General features: G+C 42.5%; 1 protein-coding gene across 1 annotated transcript in view; it reads right to left on the bottom strand.

Annotated features, from left to right (window-relative positions):
* Nucleotides 1-242: 242 nt before the first annotated feature.
* LOC118005915 (adhesion G protein-coupled receptor E2-like) overlaps nucleotides 243-19,855 on the bottom strand; it is a 44,614-nt gene continuing 25,001 nt past the window's right edge. The window contains exons 6-16 of the mRNA XM_034998306.1: nucleotides 15,153-15,308; nucleotides 14,429-14,596; nucleotides 13,892-13,938; nucleotides 13,674-13,751; nucleotides 13,095-13,272; nucleotides 7,556-7,663; nucleotides 7,165-7,388; nucleotides 6,778-6,957; nucleotides 5,463-5,660; nucleotides 4,939-5,174; nucleotides 243-355 (exon numbers count right to left, since the gene is read on the bottom strand). Coding sequence (XP_034854197.1) covers nucleotides 274-355; nucleotides 4,939-5,174; nucleotides 5,463-5,660; nucleotides 6,778-6,957; nucleotides 7,165-7,388; nucleotides 7,556-7,663; nucleotides 13,095-13,272; nucleotides 13,674-13,751; nucleotides 13,892-13,938; nucleotides 14,429-14,596; nucleotides 15,153-15,308 — 1,655 coding nt within the window. The 3' untranslated portion in view covers nucleotides 243-273. The remainder of the gene's footprint in view (nucleotides 356-4,938; nucleotides 5,175-5,462; nucleotides 5,661-6,777; nucleotides 6,958-7,164; nucleotides 7,389-7,555; nucleotides 7,664-13,094; nucleotides 13,273-13,673; nucleotides 13,752-13,891; nucleotides 13,939-14,428; nucleotides 14,597-15,152; nucleotides 15,309-19,855) is intronic.

Here is a 19,855-nt window from a genome sequence, read left to right as displayed (position 1 = left end):
AAGCAAACCAAACACCCAGTAACTCAGGCCCATGTTTGCCCTGTAACATCGGTAACCACTTCAATTCAGTGCATGGGAATTACAAATGTTAGCACTGAAAGTGCCACATCTCAGGAAACACCTTAGTCTTGGTTTTACAATGGGAATTCCCACCTCCTGGGAGCCCCTCATCAGTCCTGGGCCAACTGGAATGACTGCTCACCCTGCCTGTCACCCTCCTGATACACCTGATCTTTGAATAACCCTCAGCTGGGCAGGTGGGTTGCTCTGATGTCATCCATTACTCACGGAGAAAATTGTGCAGATAGGGCCAAGGAAGGTCCATATGAATCCTTTGTCTGTGTGGAGCCAGCATCTTAGAGAGAGATGGGAAGAGATTCAAGAAAATATTGGCTTTCATAGACAAAGGACTGATAAATAAACATACCCCTCCCCTCCTAATGTTTCCTTCTGCCTTCATCATTATTATCATTTTTTTTGTTAAAACATTTAACATACCCTCCTAGTAAATCTTAAGTATAGAATACACTATTGTTAGCTATATGCACTATGTAATATAGATCTCCTAAACTTATTTATTTTGCAGAACTACAACATTGTATATGCCTTTGATGGTGGCAGTGGTTTCATGGGTATTAGCCCCAAACTCATCAGGTTTTGTACATTAATTACATATGGTATTTTACATGTCGATCACACCTTACTCAAGTGGTCTTTAAAAAAAGATAAGTTCCTTTCAAAAGTTCTTCTATGTCTTGGCCCCCAGATATGCTGGCAGAAATAAACATAACTTTTAAAAAGAAAATAACAGTATTGATCAGTAAATTAATTTATGGGTTTTTTTGGATAAGTATTGAGTGTCTCCTCTGTGTCAGGATCTGTGCTTGGCTCTGAAGACCCAGTTGGGATTAGGGTAGAGTGGTCTCTGTCCTCAGGGAGACACAGATGAAGTTGGTGGATCAACAATTAGACAATAGACAAAGTCAAGATGATGAATTTTATGACCAAGTATGAGGAGCTTTGAGGATATGTAGCTGGATCCATAACCTAATCCAGGGTATAGGAGATCCAGATAATTGGGAAGGGTTTCCCTGAAAGAACTGAATTGTGTTTAAGCTGAAATAATGAGTGATGAGTGGGTGTAGACAGGTGAAAGTTTTGGACCATCGAAGAAGTGAGTGAAAAAACCCAAATGAAACAAAACAGTGAGCCTGCCCCAGCAGTAAGGCTCACGTGCATTACATAACTTATTCCTCATGAGGACACAGGTATTCACACACTCATAGGTCAGGCATCTCAAGGCCGTACTGAGAGCAATGACAGAGATGGACTTTATCTCCAGGGAGGGGAGCTGTGAGTGAGGTGGGAGGTGTGAGGACTGGGGAGAAGGTCAGAAGGACCCAGCAGGAAGCATCAAAGGGAAACTTCGAAGGTAGGCATTGGCAAAGCAGGAGGCTGCCGCCTGCTCTTATAAGTGGGTTTTACTGGAACACACACTCATTCCCTCCCAAATTGTCTGTGGCTCTGTTTGTGCTCTGAGGACAGAGCTGAGTAGTTGTGGCAGAGACCATAAGACCAAGAAAGTTGGAAATATTGATTATCTGGCCCTTTATGGAAAAAGTTCATTGACCTTTATGCTCAACTCCTTAGGGAGGCCAGCTGGCCAGGGCTCCCTGTTGCAGCTGAGTAACTCATGTCATCAGGATAGGCGTATGGTGTGAGCGCCAGACTGGAAGTGACCCCCGCTCCGCCACCAACCAGCTGTGTGATCTTGGCCATGTTAGTTAATCTCCTTGTGCCTCAGTTACTCATCTGTAATATGGCTTATTACTAGTTTCTACTGCACAGGTTGTTGGGGGGATGATTTGAGCTGACACGTGAAAAATATTTAGAACAGTGATTGTACATCAGAAGTGATTTCTGAATCTTAGCTGTGGTTACAGTTATTTTGTCATCCAAATGACCCTTTGTTTCTTTTAAAATTAGGATAGAGAAAGAGTTTATACAAATTAATGCCATCTATTCATTTCAGTTTTGCTTTCTGGAAGATTTAAAACTGTCCCCTCGGGGCGCCTGGGTGGCTCAGTCGTTAGGCATCTGCCTTCAGCTCAGGTCATGATCCCAGAGTCCTGGGATCGAGCCCTGCATCGGGCTCCCTGCTCCGCGGGAAGCCTGCTTCTCCCTCTACCAGTCCCTCTGCTTGTGTTCCCTCTCTCGCTGTGTCTCTCTCTGACAAATAAATAAAATCTTAAAAAAAAAATTAAAAAAAACAAAAAAACAAAAAAAAAACCTGTCCCCTCAATTGATGCAATGAATACTATATTAATATATATTTGCTAATACATATGATGCTATTTATATTATGGACTATAGTCACTAATACAATATAGTTATTAACATAATATACACTTAATATTTAAAATAATTAAATCTAAAATATTAAGAAGTAACCTCATTTATCTTAACTAGATTAATTTGTAATTATTAAACATCAATATTAGTGTATAGTTATTAACATAATGCACTTTATTATTTAAATAGATAATTATTAACATACATTATAATTAACATTTAAAAAACCCACAGCGAATATCATCCTCAATGGGGAAAAGCTGAGAGCCTTTCCCTTAAGATCAGGAACACGTCAAGGATGCCCATCCTCACCACTGTTGTTCAACATAGTACTAGAAGCCCTAGCAACAGCAATCAGACACAAAAAGAAATAAAAGGTATTCAAATTGGCAAAGAAGTCAAACTCTCTCTTTTTGCAGATGACATGATACTCTATGTGGAAAACCCAAAAGACTCCACCCCCAAATTACTAGAACTCATCCAGCAATTCAGTAATGTGGCAGGATACAAAATCAATGTACAGCAATCAGTTGCTTTCCTATACACTAGCAATGTAACTGTAGAAAGAGAAATTAAAGAAACGATTCCATTTACAATAGCACCAAAAACCATAAGATACCTGGGAATAAACCTAATCAAAGAGGTAAAGGATCTATACTCTAGGAACTACAAAACACTCATGAAAGAAATTGAAGACACAAAAAGATGGGAAAATATTCCATGCTCATGGATCGGAAGAATAAAAATTGTTAAAATGTCTATGCTACCCAGAGCAATCTATACCTTCAGTGCCATCCCGATCAAAATTCCAATGACATTTTTCAAAGTGCTGGAACAAACAATCCTAAAATTTGTATGGAATCAGAAAAGACCCCAAATCGCCAAGGAAATATTGAAAAAGAAAAACAAAGCTGGGGGCATCACGTTGCCCGATTTCAAGCTATATTACAAAGCTGTGATCACCAAGACAGCACGGTACTGGCACAAAAACAGACATATAGACCAATGAAACAGAATAGAGAACCCAGATATGGACCCTCAACTCTATGGTCAAATAATCTTTGACAGAGCAGGAAAAAACATGCAATGGAAAAAAGACAGTATCTTCAATAAATGGTGCTGGGAAAATTGGACAGCCACATGCAGAAGAATGAAACTCGACCATTCTCTAACACCATTCACAAAGATAAACTCAAAGTGGATGAAAGACCTCAATGTGAGACAGGAATCCATCCAAATCCTAGAGGAGAACATAGGCAGTAACCTCTTGGACATCGGCCACAGCAACTTCTTTCAAGATACATCTCCAAAAGCTAGTGAAACAAAAGCAAAAATGAACTTTTGGGACTTCATCAAGAGAAAAAGCTTCTGCACAGCAAAGGAAACAGTCAACAAAACAAAGAGGCAACCCACAGAATGGGAGATGATATTTGCAAGTGACACTACAGATAAAGGGCTGGTATCCAAAATCTATAAAGAACTTCTCAAACCCAACACCCAAAAAACAAATAATCAAGTCAAAAAGTGGGCAGAAGAGATGAACAGACACTTCTCTGAAGAAGACATACAAATGGCTAACAGACACAGGAAAAAATGTTCATCATCATTAGCCATCAGGAAAATCCAAATCAAAACCACACTGAGATACCACCTTACACCAGTTAGAACAGCAAAAATGGACAGGGAAAGAAACAACAAATGTTGGAGAGGTTGTGGAGAAAGGGGAACCGTCTTACACTGTTGGTGGGAATGCAAGTTGGTACAGCCACTTTGGAAAACAGTGTGGAGGTTCCTCAAAAATTTAAAAATAGAGCTACCCTATGACCCAGCAATTGCACTGCTGGGTATTTACCCCAAAGACACAGATGTAGTGAAAAGAAGGGCCATATGCACCCCAATGTTCAGAGCAGCAATGTCCACAATAGCCAAACTGTGGAAAGAGCCGAGATGCCCTTCAACAGATGAATGGATAAAGAAGATGTGGTCCATTTATACAATGGAATATTACTCAGCCATCAGAGAGGATGAATACCCAACTTTTGAATCAACATGGATGGGACTGGAGGAGATTATGCTAAGTGAAATAAGTCAAGCAGAGAAAGTCAATTATCATAGGATTTCACTTATTTGTGGAACATAAGGAATAACATGGAAGACATTAGGAGAAGGAAGGGAAAAATGGTGGGGGGAGGAATTGGAGGGAGAGATGAACCATGAGAGACTATGGACCTGAGAAACAAACAGGGTTTTAGAGGCGAGGGGGGAGGGGGGATTGGTTGGCCCGGTGATGGGTATTAAGGAGGGCACGTATGGCATGGAGCACTGGGTGTTATACAAAAACAATGGATCGTGGATCACTACATCAAGAACTAATGATGTATTGTATGGTTAAAAAAAACCCAATTATATCTTAATGACTTAAAAACAATTACTTCAATGAATACAATCTTCCACCGGGTAGATGTCCTCGGAGTGGTCACTGACCTTTTCTCTGTCTATCTGATCTGGTGGAATTAAATAACTATTGGTTCTATGATGGCCATAGTCATGCTGGAGAAGATAAGGACAGTGGGAAATTGCATTTACCGGGTGGGTGTTCCATAAAGGTGAGGCCTGGATGCAGCAGAAATGGCCACAATTATAGCTGGGACTCCATAGCCCACGGGGAACATGAGCTTCTTCATGACCCTGCTCACACTGGAGTAGTTGACCACCGTCAGGTTGCGTGCAGTGAGGAAGAGATTCAGACCCTCCAGCAGCATCCAGGTGAAGGACGCCAGGTAGAGATAGTGTAGGGCACCCGCAATGATGGCACACAGCACCTGGGGGAGGAGAAAGGTGTCACCAGGAGGGATTGTCAGGGAGGAGGGTGGCCCCAGGACCTTTCCCATACTTTGCCATTGAAGAGAACTCTCATGTATATGGTCGAGTTGTCAGGAGAGGGTTTGTCTCCTAATGTCTTCCATTCATTAGTCAATGTGAAATAGGCTACCTATCCCTCCAACCTCCCTGGACCCGAGGCCATTTCATTAAGGTATCAGTGCAGCATGGCTCCATGAACTGAGCACCCCTGGGACAGGGCATGGGCTCCTCTGTGGCAGTGTCAGTACCTTGATCTCGGTCTGGTTGATGGCTGTGAGGAAGAGCAGGTGGGCCAGGAAGAGGCAGATTGAGAGCTGCAGGTGGATCGAGGTGCTGGCGTTCTGGATGGTTTTGCACAGCAGGAAGGTGAGGGCTGCCAGGAGGAGGCACAGGAGAGAGAGGCCCAGCCCCAAATAGGTGATCACAGCCAGCATGGGATCCTCCTCCTGGGATCCAGCAAAAAGAAGCAAAAAGGACATCAGAGTCACATTTTCCTACTCTGGGGTAATTTAAAAATCTTCTATTTAAAAAATTTTTATTTTATTTTTATTTTTGCTGTAGCCAAATCGGGAAAGAAGGATGCAGGTAAATTTGTTATGTTATTTGGGAAATTCCTCCAGGTTCAGAATGCTAGAATGGAAATCTGAACTGATTAACCCAGACCTTGGAAGAATTGAGGGGTAAGAGAGTCCTTACTTAAGACAGAGCCCAGGAACTCACAAGGGTTTATTTTACTTTACAAATCACCTAAGTAAGTCTTTGATGTGGTGATCCAGAGGAAGTAACCAGCTCACCTAGCCAGTGGAACAGGCAAACATAGTTCTTAACCCACCTGTACTCACTGGCTTTCTTGGCCCCTTTGACCTCTGCCACCACCAAATCTTCCTTTCTATAGTCCCTGAGAGCCACTTTCTACAGCCTTCCTGTCCTGAAGACCCCTGTGTTAAGCAGAAATCTAATTTGTCAATAATAGGTGTACACACACTTTCTTCTGGATTCTCAGTTAAATGCCATTTTAGGTGCTGCTCTGAAGGGATTTTGCAGATGGAATTCAGATCCTAGTCTTTAAGAGAGGGAGTCTGTTGTGGGTGGGCCTGGCCTAATCAAGTTAGCTTTAAAAGCTCTGGGCTCTTGGAGAAAATGGTTCAAAGTGTGAGAGCGTTTGCAGTGAGGGAGCTCCTCCGGCTGGCCTCTGGATAGAAATGCTGACACACTGTGTGAGGGCTGCTAGAGAAGGAATGCAGGCAGCCCCTAGTTCGCTGAGCAAGGTTCCCTTCTCACAGCTAGCTAGAAAGTGGAACCCCAGTCCTATGACTGCAAGGAAATGAATCCTGCCAGCAACCAGGGAGCTCACAGGAGGAAACTGAGCTGCAGAAGAGAATGCAGATCTGGCTGATTTCAGGCTTGTAAGACCCAGAACAGCAACTCAGCACCACCATACCCGAGCTGACCCAAAGAAACCACAAGATATAAATTTCTGTTTTTTTTTTTAAAGCCCCTACATGTGGGGAAATATATTACAGAGCAATAAGCATGGAATCCAGCCTTTCACAGGGCTCTCACCTGCACATTGTAGTGGGCCATGAGGACTGCAAAGCTGCTGAGGTGGGTGCACTGGCAGGTGGTGCTGGTGTCTCCAGTGGCCACCATCCTGCAGCCTGTGGTGGACCAATGACCATATCCATCCGGAGTGTGATCCCAGAAGACGCAGAACACCTTTTGCATTGGCCCACGGGTCACTGACTGTAGAAACAGAGTGTAGGTGGAAGCTGGCTGTTCCAGTGCTCAGAAATGCTTATCCAAAGCTGGCTTGCAAAAGGCTTTCTTTGGGGAATGATGCAGCCATGGGGAAGCCCCCAAGAACCTCAATCAAGACTGAGCTGAGCAGCGAGGCTGTGCCCAAGACCCAGGCTCCTTCCACACCCACAGTCCCATCTCACCAGCACTCACATGGTGGGAAAAGATGAAGGTGATAGGGGAACTGAGGTTCTGGGTGTCCCTGTTGCTCATAAAGGCAGAGATGACGTGTGAGAGCAGGACAGAGGAGACTCCTCGCAGCACGCCCTTGTGTGCCCCATGCAGAACTGCCTGCATCTCAGCCTCCAGGACCAGGCGGGCCTCAGCCAGCAACTTGCCCATCCCCGGTGTGGAGACAAGGCCCACCACAGAAGGACCTGCAGGAAGAGGTCAATGTTGATACCTTGGGGTTCCTACAGGGCCCCTTCCTCGTCAGAGAGACTCTTTGTGGCTCCACTAAACCCCCCCTTTCCCTTTAATCTTCAGTTCCCCATTTGTCACATCCTTGGGCATCTTGTGACCTTCCTCCCATCTCAGCCAGTACCTGAGTCATCAGATTCGTGCACCACATCCCAGTTCAGCAGCATCTTCACCTGACTCTGACTCAAGATGACATTTCTATCTCCTTGCTCCCGCACCTTCAGGGACAGGTCTATAAGATGTCAGAGTTGTATAAGGGAGTTAGATTAGTATTTGTGGCTGTAGTGGTTGGTATAATACCATTTTATGTGTGTATATATGATGTATGTATAAAAATATTTTATACATTACTTAAATCTATAATATAATACTTTATATATAATATAAATTTATACAAAAGCCATATATAATATATAATATGATACTGAATATTATATATTATATAATTTATAGAATGCACACATAATATAATATATGCATATAACATATGCATATTCTAGATCTATATATTATATATTAATAATAGTATTGTTTGGCACACATAATAACAATATTGCACATATTTGGTATACATAATAATTTTATATATGTATATAATTTGAATTTATCAAGGGTTATAAGAGAATATTACAAGCAATTATTCAACAGTAGGTTAGATGAAATGAGGAAATTCCTAAACAGTCACAAACTACTGAAACTGACTTTTTTTAAAATTAAGTTCAATTAGCCAATATATAGTAAATCATTAGTAAAGCTGACTTTAGAAGAAACAGAAAATCAGGACAGACTTGCAATAGGTAAAGACATTGAATCGTTTATCAAAAGCTTCCCCAAACGAAAAGCCCACACCAGATGGAGTTGTTGTTGAATTCTATTATCCATTTAAAAGACTAATCCTTTGTAAACTTCTCCATTAAATAAAATAAAATAATGTAAAATAATATAGAAAGGAATACTACCTAAATAATTCTATGAGGCTACCATTACCCTGTAAACAAAACCAGATAAAGATTTCACAAGAAAAAAAAAAAAAAAACTATAGACCAATCTCTTATGAACATAGATGTCAAAATAGTCAATAAAATATAAGGAATAATTTTATCCAAGGATGCTCAAGACTTGTACACAGAAAACTGTATTCATGGATGGGAGAATCAATATTGTTATGATGGCAATGGTCCCTGCAGAGATGTACAGATTCAGTGCAATCCTTATCAGGATTCCAAAGCAATTTTAGTTATTTAATTTTTTGCAGAAATGGAAAAGCTCATCCTAAAATCCACAGGGCATTGCATATACCCAAATAATATCTTGAAGATGAAAAAAAATTGGAGTACTTAACTTCCTAATTTCAAAACTGACTACCAACCTACAGTAATCAGAACAGGAGGGCACTGGCATAAGGATAGTCCTACAGATCAGTAAGATAGAATTGAAAGTCCAGAAACAAGCCCATACATCTATGGTTAATTAATTTCCAACAACTGGTGTCAAAACCTTTCAGTGGAAAAAGAAAAGTCTAACAAATGGTCCTGGCACATCTGGCTATCCACACACAAAAGAAGGAAGCTGGAACCCTACCTCACACAACACACAAAAATTATTTCAAAATGGGTCAAAGACCTACATTAAAATTTTTTTAAATTTATTTTATTTTTTAATTTAAATTCAATTAATTAACATATAGTGTATTATTAGTTTCAGAAGTAGAATTTAGTAATTCATCAGTTGCATGTAACACCTAGTGCTCATTACATCAAGTGCCCTCCTTAATGCCCATCACCCAGTTAGCTCATTCTCCCACCCACACCCCTCCAGCAAGCCTCAGTTTGTTTAAGAGTCTCTTATGGTTTGTTTCCCTTTCTGATTTCATCTTATTTTATCTTTCCTACCCTTCCCCTAAGTTCATCTATTTTGTTTCTTAAATTCCACATATGAGTGAAATCATAAGATATTTGTCTTTCTCTGACTGACTTATTCCACTTAGCATAATACCCTCTAGTTCCAACCACATTTGTTGCAAATGGAAAGATTTTTTTCATTTTAACTTATCAAACTCAACACCCAAAGAACAAATAATCCAATCAAGAAATGGGCAGAAGACATGAACAGGTATTTCTCCAAAGAAGACATCCAAATGGCCAACAGACATATGAAAAAATGCTCAACATCACTCAGCAACAGGGAAATACAAATCAAAACACAATGAGATATCACCTCACATCAGTCAGAATGGCTAAAATTAACAAGTCAGGGAATGACAGATGTTGGCAAGGATGCAGAGAAAGGGGAACCCTCCTACACTGTTGGTGGGAATGGAATCTGGTGCAGCCACTCTGGAAAACAGTATGGAGGTTCCTCAAAAAGTTGAAAATAGAGCTACCCTCCAACCCAGCAATTGCACTACTGGGTACCCCAAAGATATAAATGTAGTGATCCAAAGAGGCACCTGCACCCCAATATTTATAGCAGCAATGTCCACAATAGCCAAACTATGGAAAGAGCCAAGATGCAAAATGTCCATCACAGATGAATGGATAAAGAAGATGTGATTGATATATATATAATGGAATATTACACAACCATCAAAAATGAAATCTTTCCATTTGCAATGATGTGGATGTAACTAGAGGGTATTATGCTAAGCAAAATAAGTCAATCAGAGAAAGACAAGTATCATATGATCTCACTGATATGTGGAATTTAAGAAATACAATAGAGGATCATAGGGGAAGAGAGGAAAAAATACAACAAAATGAAACCAGAGAGGAAGACAAGCCATAAGAGACTGTTAATCAGAGGAAACAAACTAAGGGTTGCTGGAGGGGACAAGGGTGGAGAGATGGGGTAACTGGGTGATGGATATTAAGGAGGGCATGTGATATAATGAGCACTGGGTATTATATAAGACTGATGAATCACAGACTTGTACCTCTGAAACCAATAAATACATTATATGTTAATTAAAATAAAAGTAAATAAATAAAAAAATGATTTCATTCTTTTTGATGGCTGGGTAATATTCCATTGTATATATACACCACATCTTATTTATCCATTCATATGAAAGACCTACAATTATGAGGTGAAACTAGAACTAGAACTAGTTAGGAAGGAGGAACACAGGTGTAAATCTTCATGACCTTGGGTTTGTCAATGGATTCCTAGATATGACACCAAATGCCCACAAAACAAAAGAAAAAACGGAGAAAATGGATTTCATCACTTTAATGTTCATTAAAGTGAAAAGACCACAGAGAAAATGCAAAGACAATCTATGGAATGGGAGAAAAAATTAGCGAATCACATGTCTCATAAAATCTACTATTAGAATATATGAAGAACTCTTACAGCTCAACAACCATAAGCCAAACAATGAATTAAAAAATAGGCAAAGGACTTGCATAGACATTTCTCCAAAAAAGTTACACACATGTTCAACAATTACACAAAATGATGGGAAACATGATTAATCATCAGGGAAATGCAAATCAAAATCACCATGAGATATCCCCTGACATACACTGAAAAGACTACCAGGAAACAAAACAAAAGGAAAATAGCAAGTGTTGCTGAGGGTGTAAAAATTGGAGCCTATTGCTGGTGTGGATGGAAAATGAAAAAAATCACCTCTTTGGAAAATAATTTGGTAGTTCTCAAAAAATTGAACATAGAATTACCATATGGGCGCCTGGGTGGCTCAGTTGGTTAAGCGACTGCCTTTGGCTCAGGTCATGATCCTGGAGTCCCGGGATCGAGTCCCATATCGGGCTCCCTGCTCAGCAAGGGGTCTGCTTCTCCCTCTGCCCTCTTCCCTCTCGTGCTCTCTGTCTCTCATTCTCTCTCTCTCAAATAAATAAATAAATAAATAAATAAATAAATAAAAAGAATTACCATATAACTCAAACTCCAATCCTAATTGTGTATCCCAAAGAACTGAAAACAGTTATTAAAACAAAAACATGTGAACCAATATTCATAGTAGTACTATTCACAATGGTCAAAAGGAGGTAACAAACCAAATGTCCATCAGTTGATGAAGGGCTGAACAAAAGGTGTTGTATTCATATACAATGGAATATTATTCAGCCATAAAAATGAAACACTGATAGATGCTACAACATGGATGAGCCTTGAAAACATTATGCTAAGTGAAAGAAGCCACACTATAAAGCAACATAGTGTATGAGTCTCTCTATATGAAATGTCCAGAATAAGCACATCCATAGATAGTGAAAACAGACCAGTGGTGTCCAGGGGCTGGGGGAGGGGAGGAATGAGAAGTGACTCCTGAGGGGGGTACAGTATTTACTTCAGGGGTGATGAAAATATTTTATAAATAGAGGCAATGATTACAACTCCGTGAATATACTAAATGCCACTGAATTAGGGCGCCTGAACTGGGTGGCCCAGTTGGTTGAGCATTGGATTCTTGGTTTTGGCTCAGGTCATGATCTCAGGGTCATGGGATCGAGCCCCACGTCAGGCTCGTGCTCAGTGGGGAGTTTGTTTGAGGTTTCTCTCTCCCTCTCCCTCTGACCCTCCCCTCTGCTCTTACTCTCTCTCTTTCTTTTTTTTTTTTTTAAGATTTTATTTATTTTTATTAGAGAGAGAATGAGAGAGAGGGAGTACATGAGAGGGGGGAGGGTCAGAGGGAGAAGCAGACTCCCTGCCCAGCAGGGAGCCCGATGCGGGACTCGATCCAGGGACTCCAGGATCATGACCTGAGCCGAAGGCAGTCGCTTAACCGACTGAGCCACCCAGGCGCCCCTCTCTTTCTAAAATAAATAAATAAATCCTAAAAAAATAAATGCCACTGAATTGTACACTTTGTTTAAAACGGTGAATTTTATGGTATGTGAATTTTACTTCAAATAAAACAAATGAAACACTTAAATATCAGATAATATCAAATTCATATTATTCCAAATTAAATAAATTGTTTTCTTGGGAAGCCATTTCTATTTTAGCTTAAATTCTTCATTATCATTAATTCATCTGCTCATAATTTATTTCATATTAACATGTATATTATTTATAGTTTTATTCATTTATTTTTTATTGAGGTATAATCGACATTAATTTCAGGTGTACAACATAATGATTTATTATTTGTATATATTGCAAGATGATCACCACAGGAAGTCTAGTTAACATGTGGCACCATACACAGTTACAAAATTTTTTTCCTGAGATGAGAACTTACAAGATTTACTCTTGTAGCAACTTTGAGATATGTAACATAGTATTATTAACTATAGTCACATGGTACCTTACATCCTATGACTTATTTATTTTATATCTTCTGACCCCCCTTCGCCCATTTAGCCTACTGCCCCACCCCCACATGTCTCACCAGCACCCCTCTCACCCACCCATGGCAACCACCAGTCTGTATCTATGAGCTTGTGTGTGTGTTTATTTATTTATTTTTAAGATTCCACATATAAGTGAGATCACCTGGAATTTGTCCTTCTATGATTTATTTTACTTAGCATAATTTATTTATTTCTTTTTAAGCACTTATTTTAATTTGTTTATACATGTAACACTGAGATACAAGCATGGTCACTCTGCTCCAGTGAGGCTGGGGGACAAAGGAGGTGGGGACAAAGGAGGTGGGAACAGGCAGAGCAGAGCCTGGGGCAGACCCCAGTACTTACCTGTGCCTGCAGATGCATTGAAGGTCAATGTCCCACTGGGCAGGGCCTGGCTCAGGTTTCTCAGGACATCCTCCAGACCAACAAGCAGGTTAGTGGCCACACAGTGCTGCTCTGAGCGGGGCAGGGCCTCCAGGTCCTCAGGGGTCTCCAGCAGCTCATCCACACCCTGTACAAGGTCCTGGGGGATGGGGACACAGACGTAGTGCATGATGGGCCTGACAGACTGCATGAAGAGGCTGTCCACTTAGCCTCAGAATAAAGATCCTAGAGACTGTCATCTGTTTGGGATTTCCTGGGATTGCCCTGGAATCCAGCCACTCATGGTTAATGCTGTTCATGAATGCCAAGGATGACATAAACCCAATTTCCAGGAACAGTAAGATGAAAGGTTGTTAGTAGGTACAGGTGGGTTTCTAACAGTGAGTACAATACCTGGATGTCTGCTCTTCTCACCCACCCTGGGAGAGGCAGGGCCACAGGGAGGCCACCACTGTGTTGGGAATGCCTCTTTCCACACCAAGGCTTTCCTGGACCTTCATGGGATGCCTCCAACTTGTCTCCACTGGATTCTGACCTTACCTGGATAGTGTCCTGGACAAAGGCTGGTATGAACTTTCTGCCCAGATCTTGGACTCTTTCAAAGAAGTGGGAGAGTCTCTAGGGAGAGGGGAGATGAGGAAGTCAGAGAGCCTCAATGTGGGTGCAGAAGCTTGGGGAAAATGGCGGCCATGAACGGTGGGGAGCCCATGCTTTGAGGAAGGATTTCCTGTCTCCTGGTCCCAGCTGGGGCCACTCACCTGGCTCTTGATTCCATGGGGTGGGGTCCAGGTGGGAAAAACAATGCCTGCAGGGGATAACAGTAGTTGATTAGGTGTAAGAGCATCTGTGTGTGGGATGGGGGAAGGGGCCTGGGGTCAGGTCAGGGCCAGGTACCTTCTCAGGTGGTCATTTGGTTATTCAGGGACCCTAGTATGGGCATAGAAGCATCAGGAAGGCCCCACTCTCTCCTCCCTGGTGAGTGGGTGTCTTTTCTTATTCATACAGAGGTGTGTTATGGGTGAATGTGGTGGCCCAGATGCTCAGCTGTCCAGATATGGATGGAATTGGCCTGAATCCTCCTGTTTTCAGCTCCAGTGCTCTTAGCTTCCCTGGGCAGCTTTCAGCCAGGGTGGGAACATCATGGTCATCTGTATCCCAGCTTGAGCATTTGGACAAAGACCAGAATGGGTCTTCTAGGGAACCATGTGCAGGGAATATGCCAGATTTCCCAACCAGGATCCTGTCTGGCTCCCAGTGATGGCTTTTGTTTTAATTCCCTCAGGGCAACTGCTCACTTGCTGGTCTCCGATGATATCTTCCATTGCTATCTGGTCTAGACAGGAGCTGCTTCTCATCACCCAATTCTCCGTGTGTGTATGCGGGTGGGTCCGTGTTACTCTGTGTAGACACCACACAACATCCTCCTGGGTCCTGGTCATCTGGTCTGCTCTCAGGACTGTGAACTGAAATTATTGGGGAGAGTCAGGGTAAGCTTTGTTCAGAGAAATAGACAGAGGCCCAGCAGCTGAGAAGAGGGGTCTGGATGCTGAAATTGTTGGCCAGGGAGAGTGCAGGCCCAGGAAAGGGGGATGGCCCTCCCATCTTCCCACTGCAGTGTTTCTGGATGGGGTCCCTGGGTCCAACATGGCCCAAGAGATCTGAGAGTTTTCCTAGCATGGCCAAGCCCAAGTAGGCTCTGGTGGGGAAAGGTCTCATCCTGGCCATCACTGATGATGGTGAAGAGGAGGGATTTTGCACTAGAAACAGTGTGCTGTGGAGCTCCTGAAATATCTTGAGTGCCACTTTTTTTTTTTTTTCACAAAAATAAAATGCCAGGGAGCAAGGGGGATTTTTGAACTTTCAGAAGTGACCTTCTACAGAGGGTTCTGAGCCTTGGAGTTCAAAGAGATATGGGTGCCTGGGTAGGTGCTGAGGATGTTCTCTGATGCCTGGAGAAAGTGAGCTAAGTGACTCCAAACCTTGTGGGCGAGGAGATGGAAGACACAAGTCAATTCTTACCTTGACACATGTTCTCACTCTCATTCCTGAACGTTTTTGCCCCAGAAGCAAGCTTGTATCCTGGGCTGCATGTACAGTAGTAGCTGCCCTCTGTGTTCCAGCAGTCTGCGAATTTTCCACAGGACACTGCCGAGGGTGGTCCACATTCATTGATGTCTGGAACACAACAGGGCAAAGGGTCACCTCCCAAAGATGTGAGTTCCCATAGGGCAGAGGCGCTGGCCTCCAGCCTGACTCGGCCAACAGGACTGGAGAGAACTCAGCTTGCAGGTGGCATTCCTGGGGCAGGTCTGAGCTGGAGCCAGCTGCTCAAATGCCTGCTCACTGTTCTGCATCTCTGCTCTCTGGCTGGGACTAAGGGCACCTAGATTCAGACACTCTGCTGTGCCATTGTGGGGGCTGGAAGGAGGTCTGCATCCCCTTCTGCAGGCCTTGTGGGGTGGACAGAGGCACTGAATTTCTGGTTGCACTACTAGGGACCTGGGGGTGGGCTCTAGTCAGGGTGACTGTGGCACTGAAGGCCACTCTCAATGCTGAGTCAGTGAAGGGAGTCATGGCTGGAGTCTGTCCAGAGTAACACTCTTTCACACCTGAGGATAAAGCCAGGTGATCAGGCCCCTGCCCATTGACAGGCTCCACCTCCCATTACTCACAGTGGCCCAAGTTCACCCCACAGTCTTCATCACCCGCTCCCCAAAGGTGCCCATGTCTGGCATTTTTAAGATGCCCAAAGATGTCTCTGTGGGAGTCCTACTATCTCCACTCCTGAAGGAAGTCCCCTCTTGTCAGAGATGTTGGGGATGTGAAATGAAGAAGCTACACGAAGTGTCTCACAGCTGAGTCATTGGGGATATTATCTGGCATCTTATCTCTCCTGGTTCTTTAAACATGAGAGGAAAGATGTCCATTAGCCAGGTCCTCTTTGAGCAGCTCAGGGACTCATAGAGCAGAGGCTGGACACTGTTGGCTAAAAATAACAACAATTTTATAAGAACCATGGACACAAGAATGAATCAAAATGCAGGGACAGAATATTTGGTCCTATGCATTCCAATACATTCAGAGTTTCTTCTCTGCACCTTGGACTTCCCTTCTAAGGCTCCAGGCTCAGGCTGTGGATGTCAACACCAGGACACAACCAGATGTGGGAAGATGCACATCTGACACATTCATGTTGTCCCCCATCTGGACAATGGGACTGCCCTCCTCTCTTCTCAGATGGTGGCAATGGCCTGTCTTCAAGGTTGTGGGATGGGGTGGAGTTGAGTGGGGGTCAGCTGAGAATGAGGTGCAAGGTGTGGAAGGCATGAGGACAGGAAACTCCTCAACCAGATAGATGTGCTCCCAGAAAGGAGCTGGGATCCAGTTATATTAGCAGTAGGATCTCCTTGCCATGTTCACCCAGCCACGAGTCTCCATGAGACACACATGCAAATGCACCAAAGCTGGCTAATAGTCACAACAACTATTTTTTTCATCTGATAACATCTTTTCCCCAAGTACTAAATGACACATGGGTCTTAGAAAACAAAGAAAATGTGAAAAATGAGAACAAAGAAAATCAACTGTAAGTCCACTCTATATGGACTACTAGAGAAGATTTAGGATATTTTTTTCCTCAGCTTTTCAAACATACTAGGAACATTTTCCCTTTTTATTAATAAATATGCATCTAAGATGATTAGATGAAGAATATTTCTTGGTGTGAAAATTGTTTATTTCCCCTTTTCCCTACTAATTTTTTTATTGTGGTAAAATGCCCAAAATATAAAATTTACCATGTTAACCATACTTAAGTCATATAAATTTCTTTTATGATCCGGCATTGTTGAAGAATAAGAACTCTTTTGTTTTAGACCTTGGTCTAGGTTCTACATTATTAACTGTGACTTTGGATAAATCAATCTCTTTGATCCCAGTTATGATAATTAAAAAAAATGAGTCTATAAAATTCATAGAAAAAACCACAGGGGATAAGGTCTTTGAAATTGGTCTCAGCACAGATTTTTTGGATTTGACTCCAAAAAGCAAAGATAAATTCCAAAGACATTCTTCAAAGTGCTGGAACAAACAATCCTAAAATTTGTATGGAATCAAAAAAGGAAACATTGAAAAAGAAAAACAAAGTTGGGGGCATCACGTTGCCTAATTTCAAGCTACATTACAAAGCAAGGATCACCAAGACAGCATGGTACTGGCACAAAAACAGACATATAGACCAATGGAACAGAATAGAGAGCCCAGATATGGACCCCCAACTCTATGGTCAAATAATCTTCAACAAAGCAGGAAAAAATATGCAATGGAAAAGACAGTCTCTTCAACAAATGGTGCTGGGAAAATTGGACAGCCATAGGCAGAGAATGAAACTCGACCATTCTCTAACACCACACACAAAGATAAACTCAAAATGGATGAGACCTCAATGTGAGACAGGAATCCATCAAAATCCTAGAGGAAAACATAGGCAATAACCTCTTTGGCATCGGCCACAGCAACTTCTTTCAAGATACATCTCCAAAGGCAGGTGAAAGAAAAGCAAATATGAACTTTTGGGACTTCATTTAGATAAAAAGCTTCTGCACAGATTACTAGCAAGATGGCAGAGGAGTAGGAGACCTGGATTTCGTCTCCTCTCAGGAATTCAGCTGGATAGGGATCAAACCATTCTGAACACCTACAAACTCAACAGGAGATCGAAGAAAAGAAGAGCAACAACTCTCTAAAAGCGACCACTTTCTGGAAGGTAGGACGTGCGGAGAAGTGAATCCGAGGCGATATTCGGGAGGATAGACGGCGGGGGAGGGGCCTCCCTCGGCCGCTTCTGGCAAGTGATAGAAGCACGGAGCACAAAATCGGAACTTTTAGAAGTCGGCTCCACTGAGGGACATCACTCCGGTGGCTAAGCTGGGGGTGGAACCCTCCGGGACAGTGTGGTCTCAGGACCCTCGGGGTCACAGAAAGACTGGGGGTGCCTGAGTGCGGCAGAGCTCCCAGGTATCGGAGCGGGTAAGCCGGCTGCAGAGGCGGAGCCCAGGCGCGGGCTCTCAGCTCGGGGTGGCCATAAACCGTGATCCGCGGCACAGTCGGGCCCCTGCTCCTCCAGCAGGGACCCAACAAGCGGCAGATCCGGGGAGACTCACCTTCCTCCCCCGGGAGGAGCCGCGCGGGAGTGCACCAGAGGGATCTGCTGGGTTTGGAGACTCCACCCGGGATCGGGTGCCAGAGAGAGAGGTGCGCGGTCACAGGCCGGGCGAGCACGGGGTGCGGCCGGAGACCAGGAGACGGGAGTGACTGGCGGCTTTTCTCTGGGGGCTCACTGAGGAGCGGGGCCCCGAGTTCTCGGCTCCTCCGGGGCGGAGATTGGGAGGCCGCCATTTTCACTCTCCGCCTCCAACGCTGTACGGAAAGCTCGCAGGGAACAAAAGCCCCGGAGAGCAAACCCGAGCAGATTACTTAGCCGGGAGGGGGCAAGGGCGGGGCAATTCCGCCTCCAGCAGAGACATTTGAAAACCACGGCAACAGGCCCCTCCCCAGAAGATCAGCGAGAACAGCCGGCCAAGACCAAGTTTACCGATCAATGAGAATGGCAGAACTCCAGCGCTAGGGGACTACTGCACATAGAATTCACGGCTTTTTTACCATGATTCTTTAGTCTTTTAAAGTTAATTTTTTTTAACTGTCTTTTTTGTCTTTTTATTTCTTTTTGAATTTTTCTTTTTCCCTTTTTCAATCAACATCTTATCAATCCCTTTTTAAAAAATTTTTTTATTTTTCATTTTTAGAGTCATATTCTATCCCTTCATAGTAGTTACCCATAGTTTTGGCTTATATATATAAGTTGCTCTCTCTTTAAAATTTTGAGATAGTTTCTTCTAACAGATTAAAATATACCCTAAATCTCTAGTATATGGTGTTTTCTATTCCCCTGCCTGATCACATCCTCTCCCTTTTTTTTCTTTTTCTTTTTTCTTTTTTTAAATCCTCTTCTTTCTTTTTTCAAACAACTTCTTATCAATTCCTTTTATAAAATTTTTTATAATATCCATTTTTACAGTCATATTCCATCCCTTCATCTTATCAACCCTTATTTTTATACATATATAAGTTCTTCTTTCTTTAAAATTTTGGGAGGCACTTTCTTCTAAAAGACCAAAATACACCCCAAATCTAGTGAGTGGCACTGATCTATATACCAGCCTGATCATATTTGATCATATTCTGGGTTTTTTTTGTTGTTGTTGTTGTTTTGTTTCGTTTGTTTTTGTTTTTATCTTTATCTTTTTCTTTTTTTTTTCTTTTTCTTTTTTCTCTTTTTCCCTTTCTTATCCCACTGCTTCAGGTATTTTCTGATTTCTTTAGAGTTATATTTTCTGGGGATGTGGTTACTCTGCTAGCATTTTGTTCTCTCATTAATCTATTCTCCTCTGCACAAAATGACAAGACGGAAAAAATCACCTCAACAAAAAGAACAAGAGGTAGTACCGACTGCCAGGGACCTACTCAATACGGACATTAGTACGATGTCAGATCTAGAGTTCAGAATCATCACTTTAAAGATACTAGCTGGGCTTGAAAAAAATATGGAAGTTATTAGAGAAACCCTTTCTGGAGAAGTAAAAGAGCTAAAATCCAACCAAGTAGAAACCAAAAAGACTATTAATGAGGTGCAATCAAAAATGGGGGCGCTAAGTGCTAGAATA

The sequence above is a fragment of the Mirounga leonina genome, unplaced genomic scaffold, assembly GCF_011800145.1.
Source record: "Mirounga leonina isolate KUSES-001 unplaced genomic scaffold, KU_Mleo_1.0 Mir_94, whole genome shotgun sequence".
NCBI classification, from domain to species: Eukaryota; Metazoa; Chordata; class Mammalia; order Carnivora; family Phocidae; genus Mirounga; species Mirounga leonina.
This window is presented reverse-complemented; position numbering and strand designations above follow the sequence as displayed.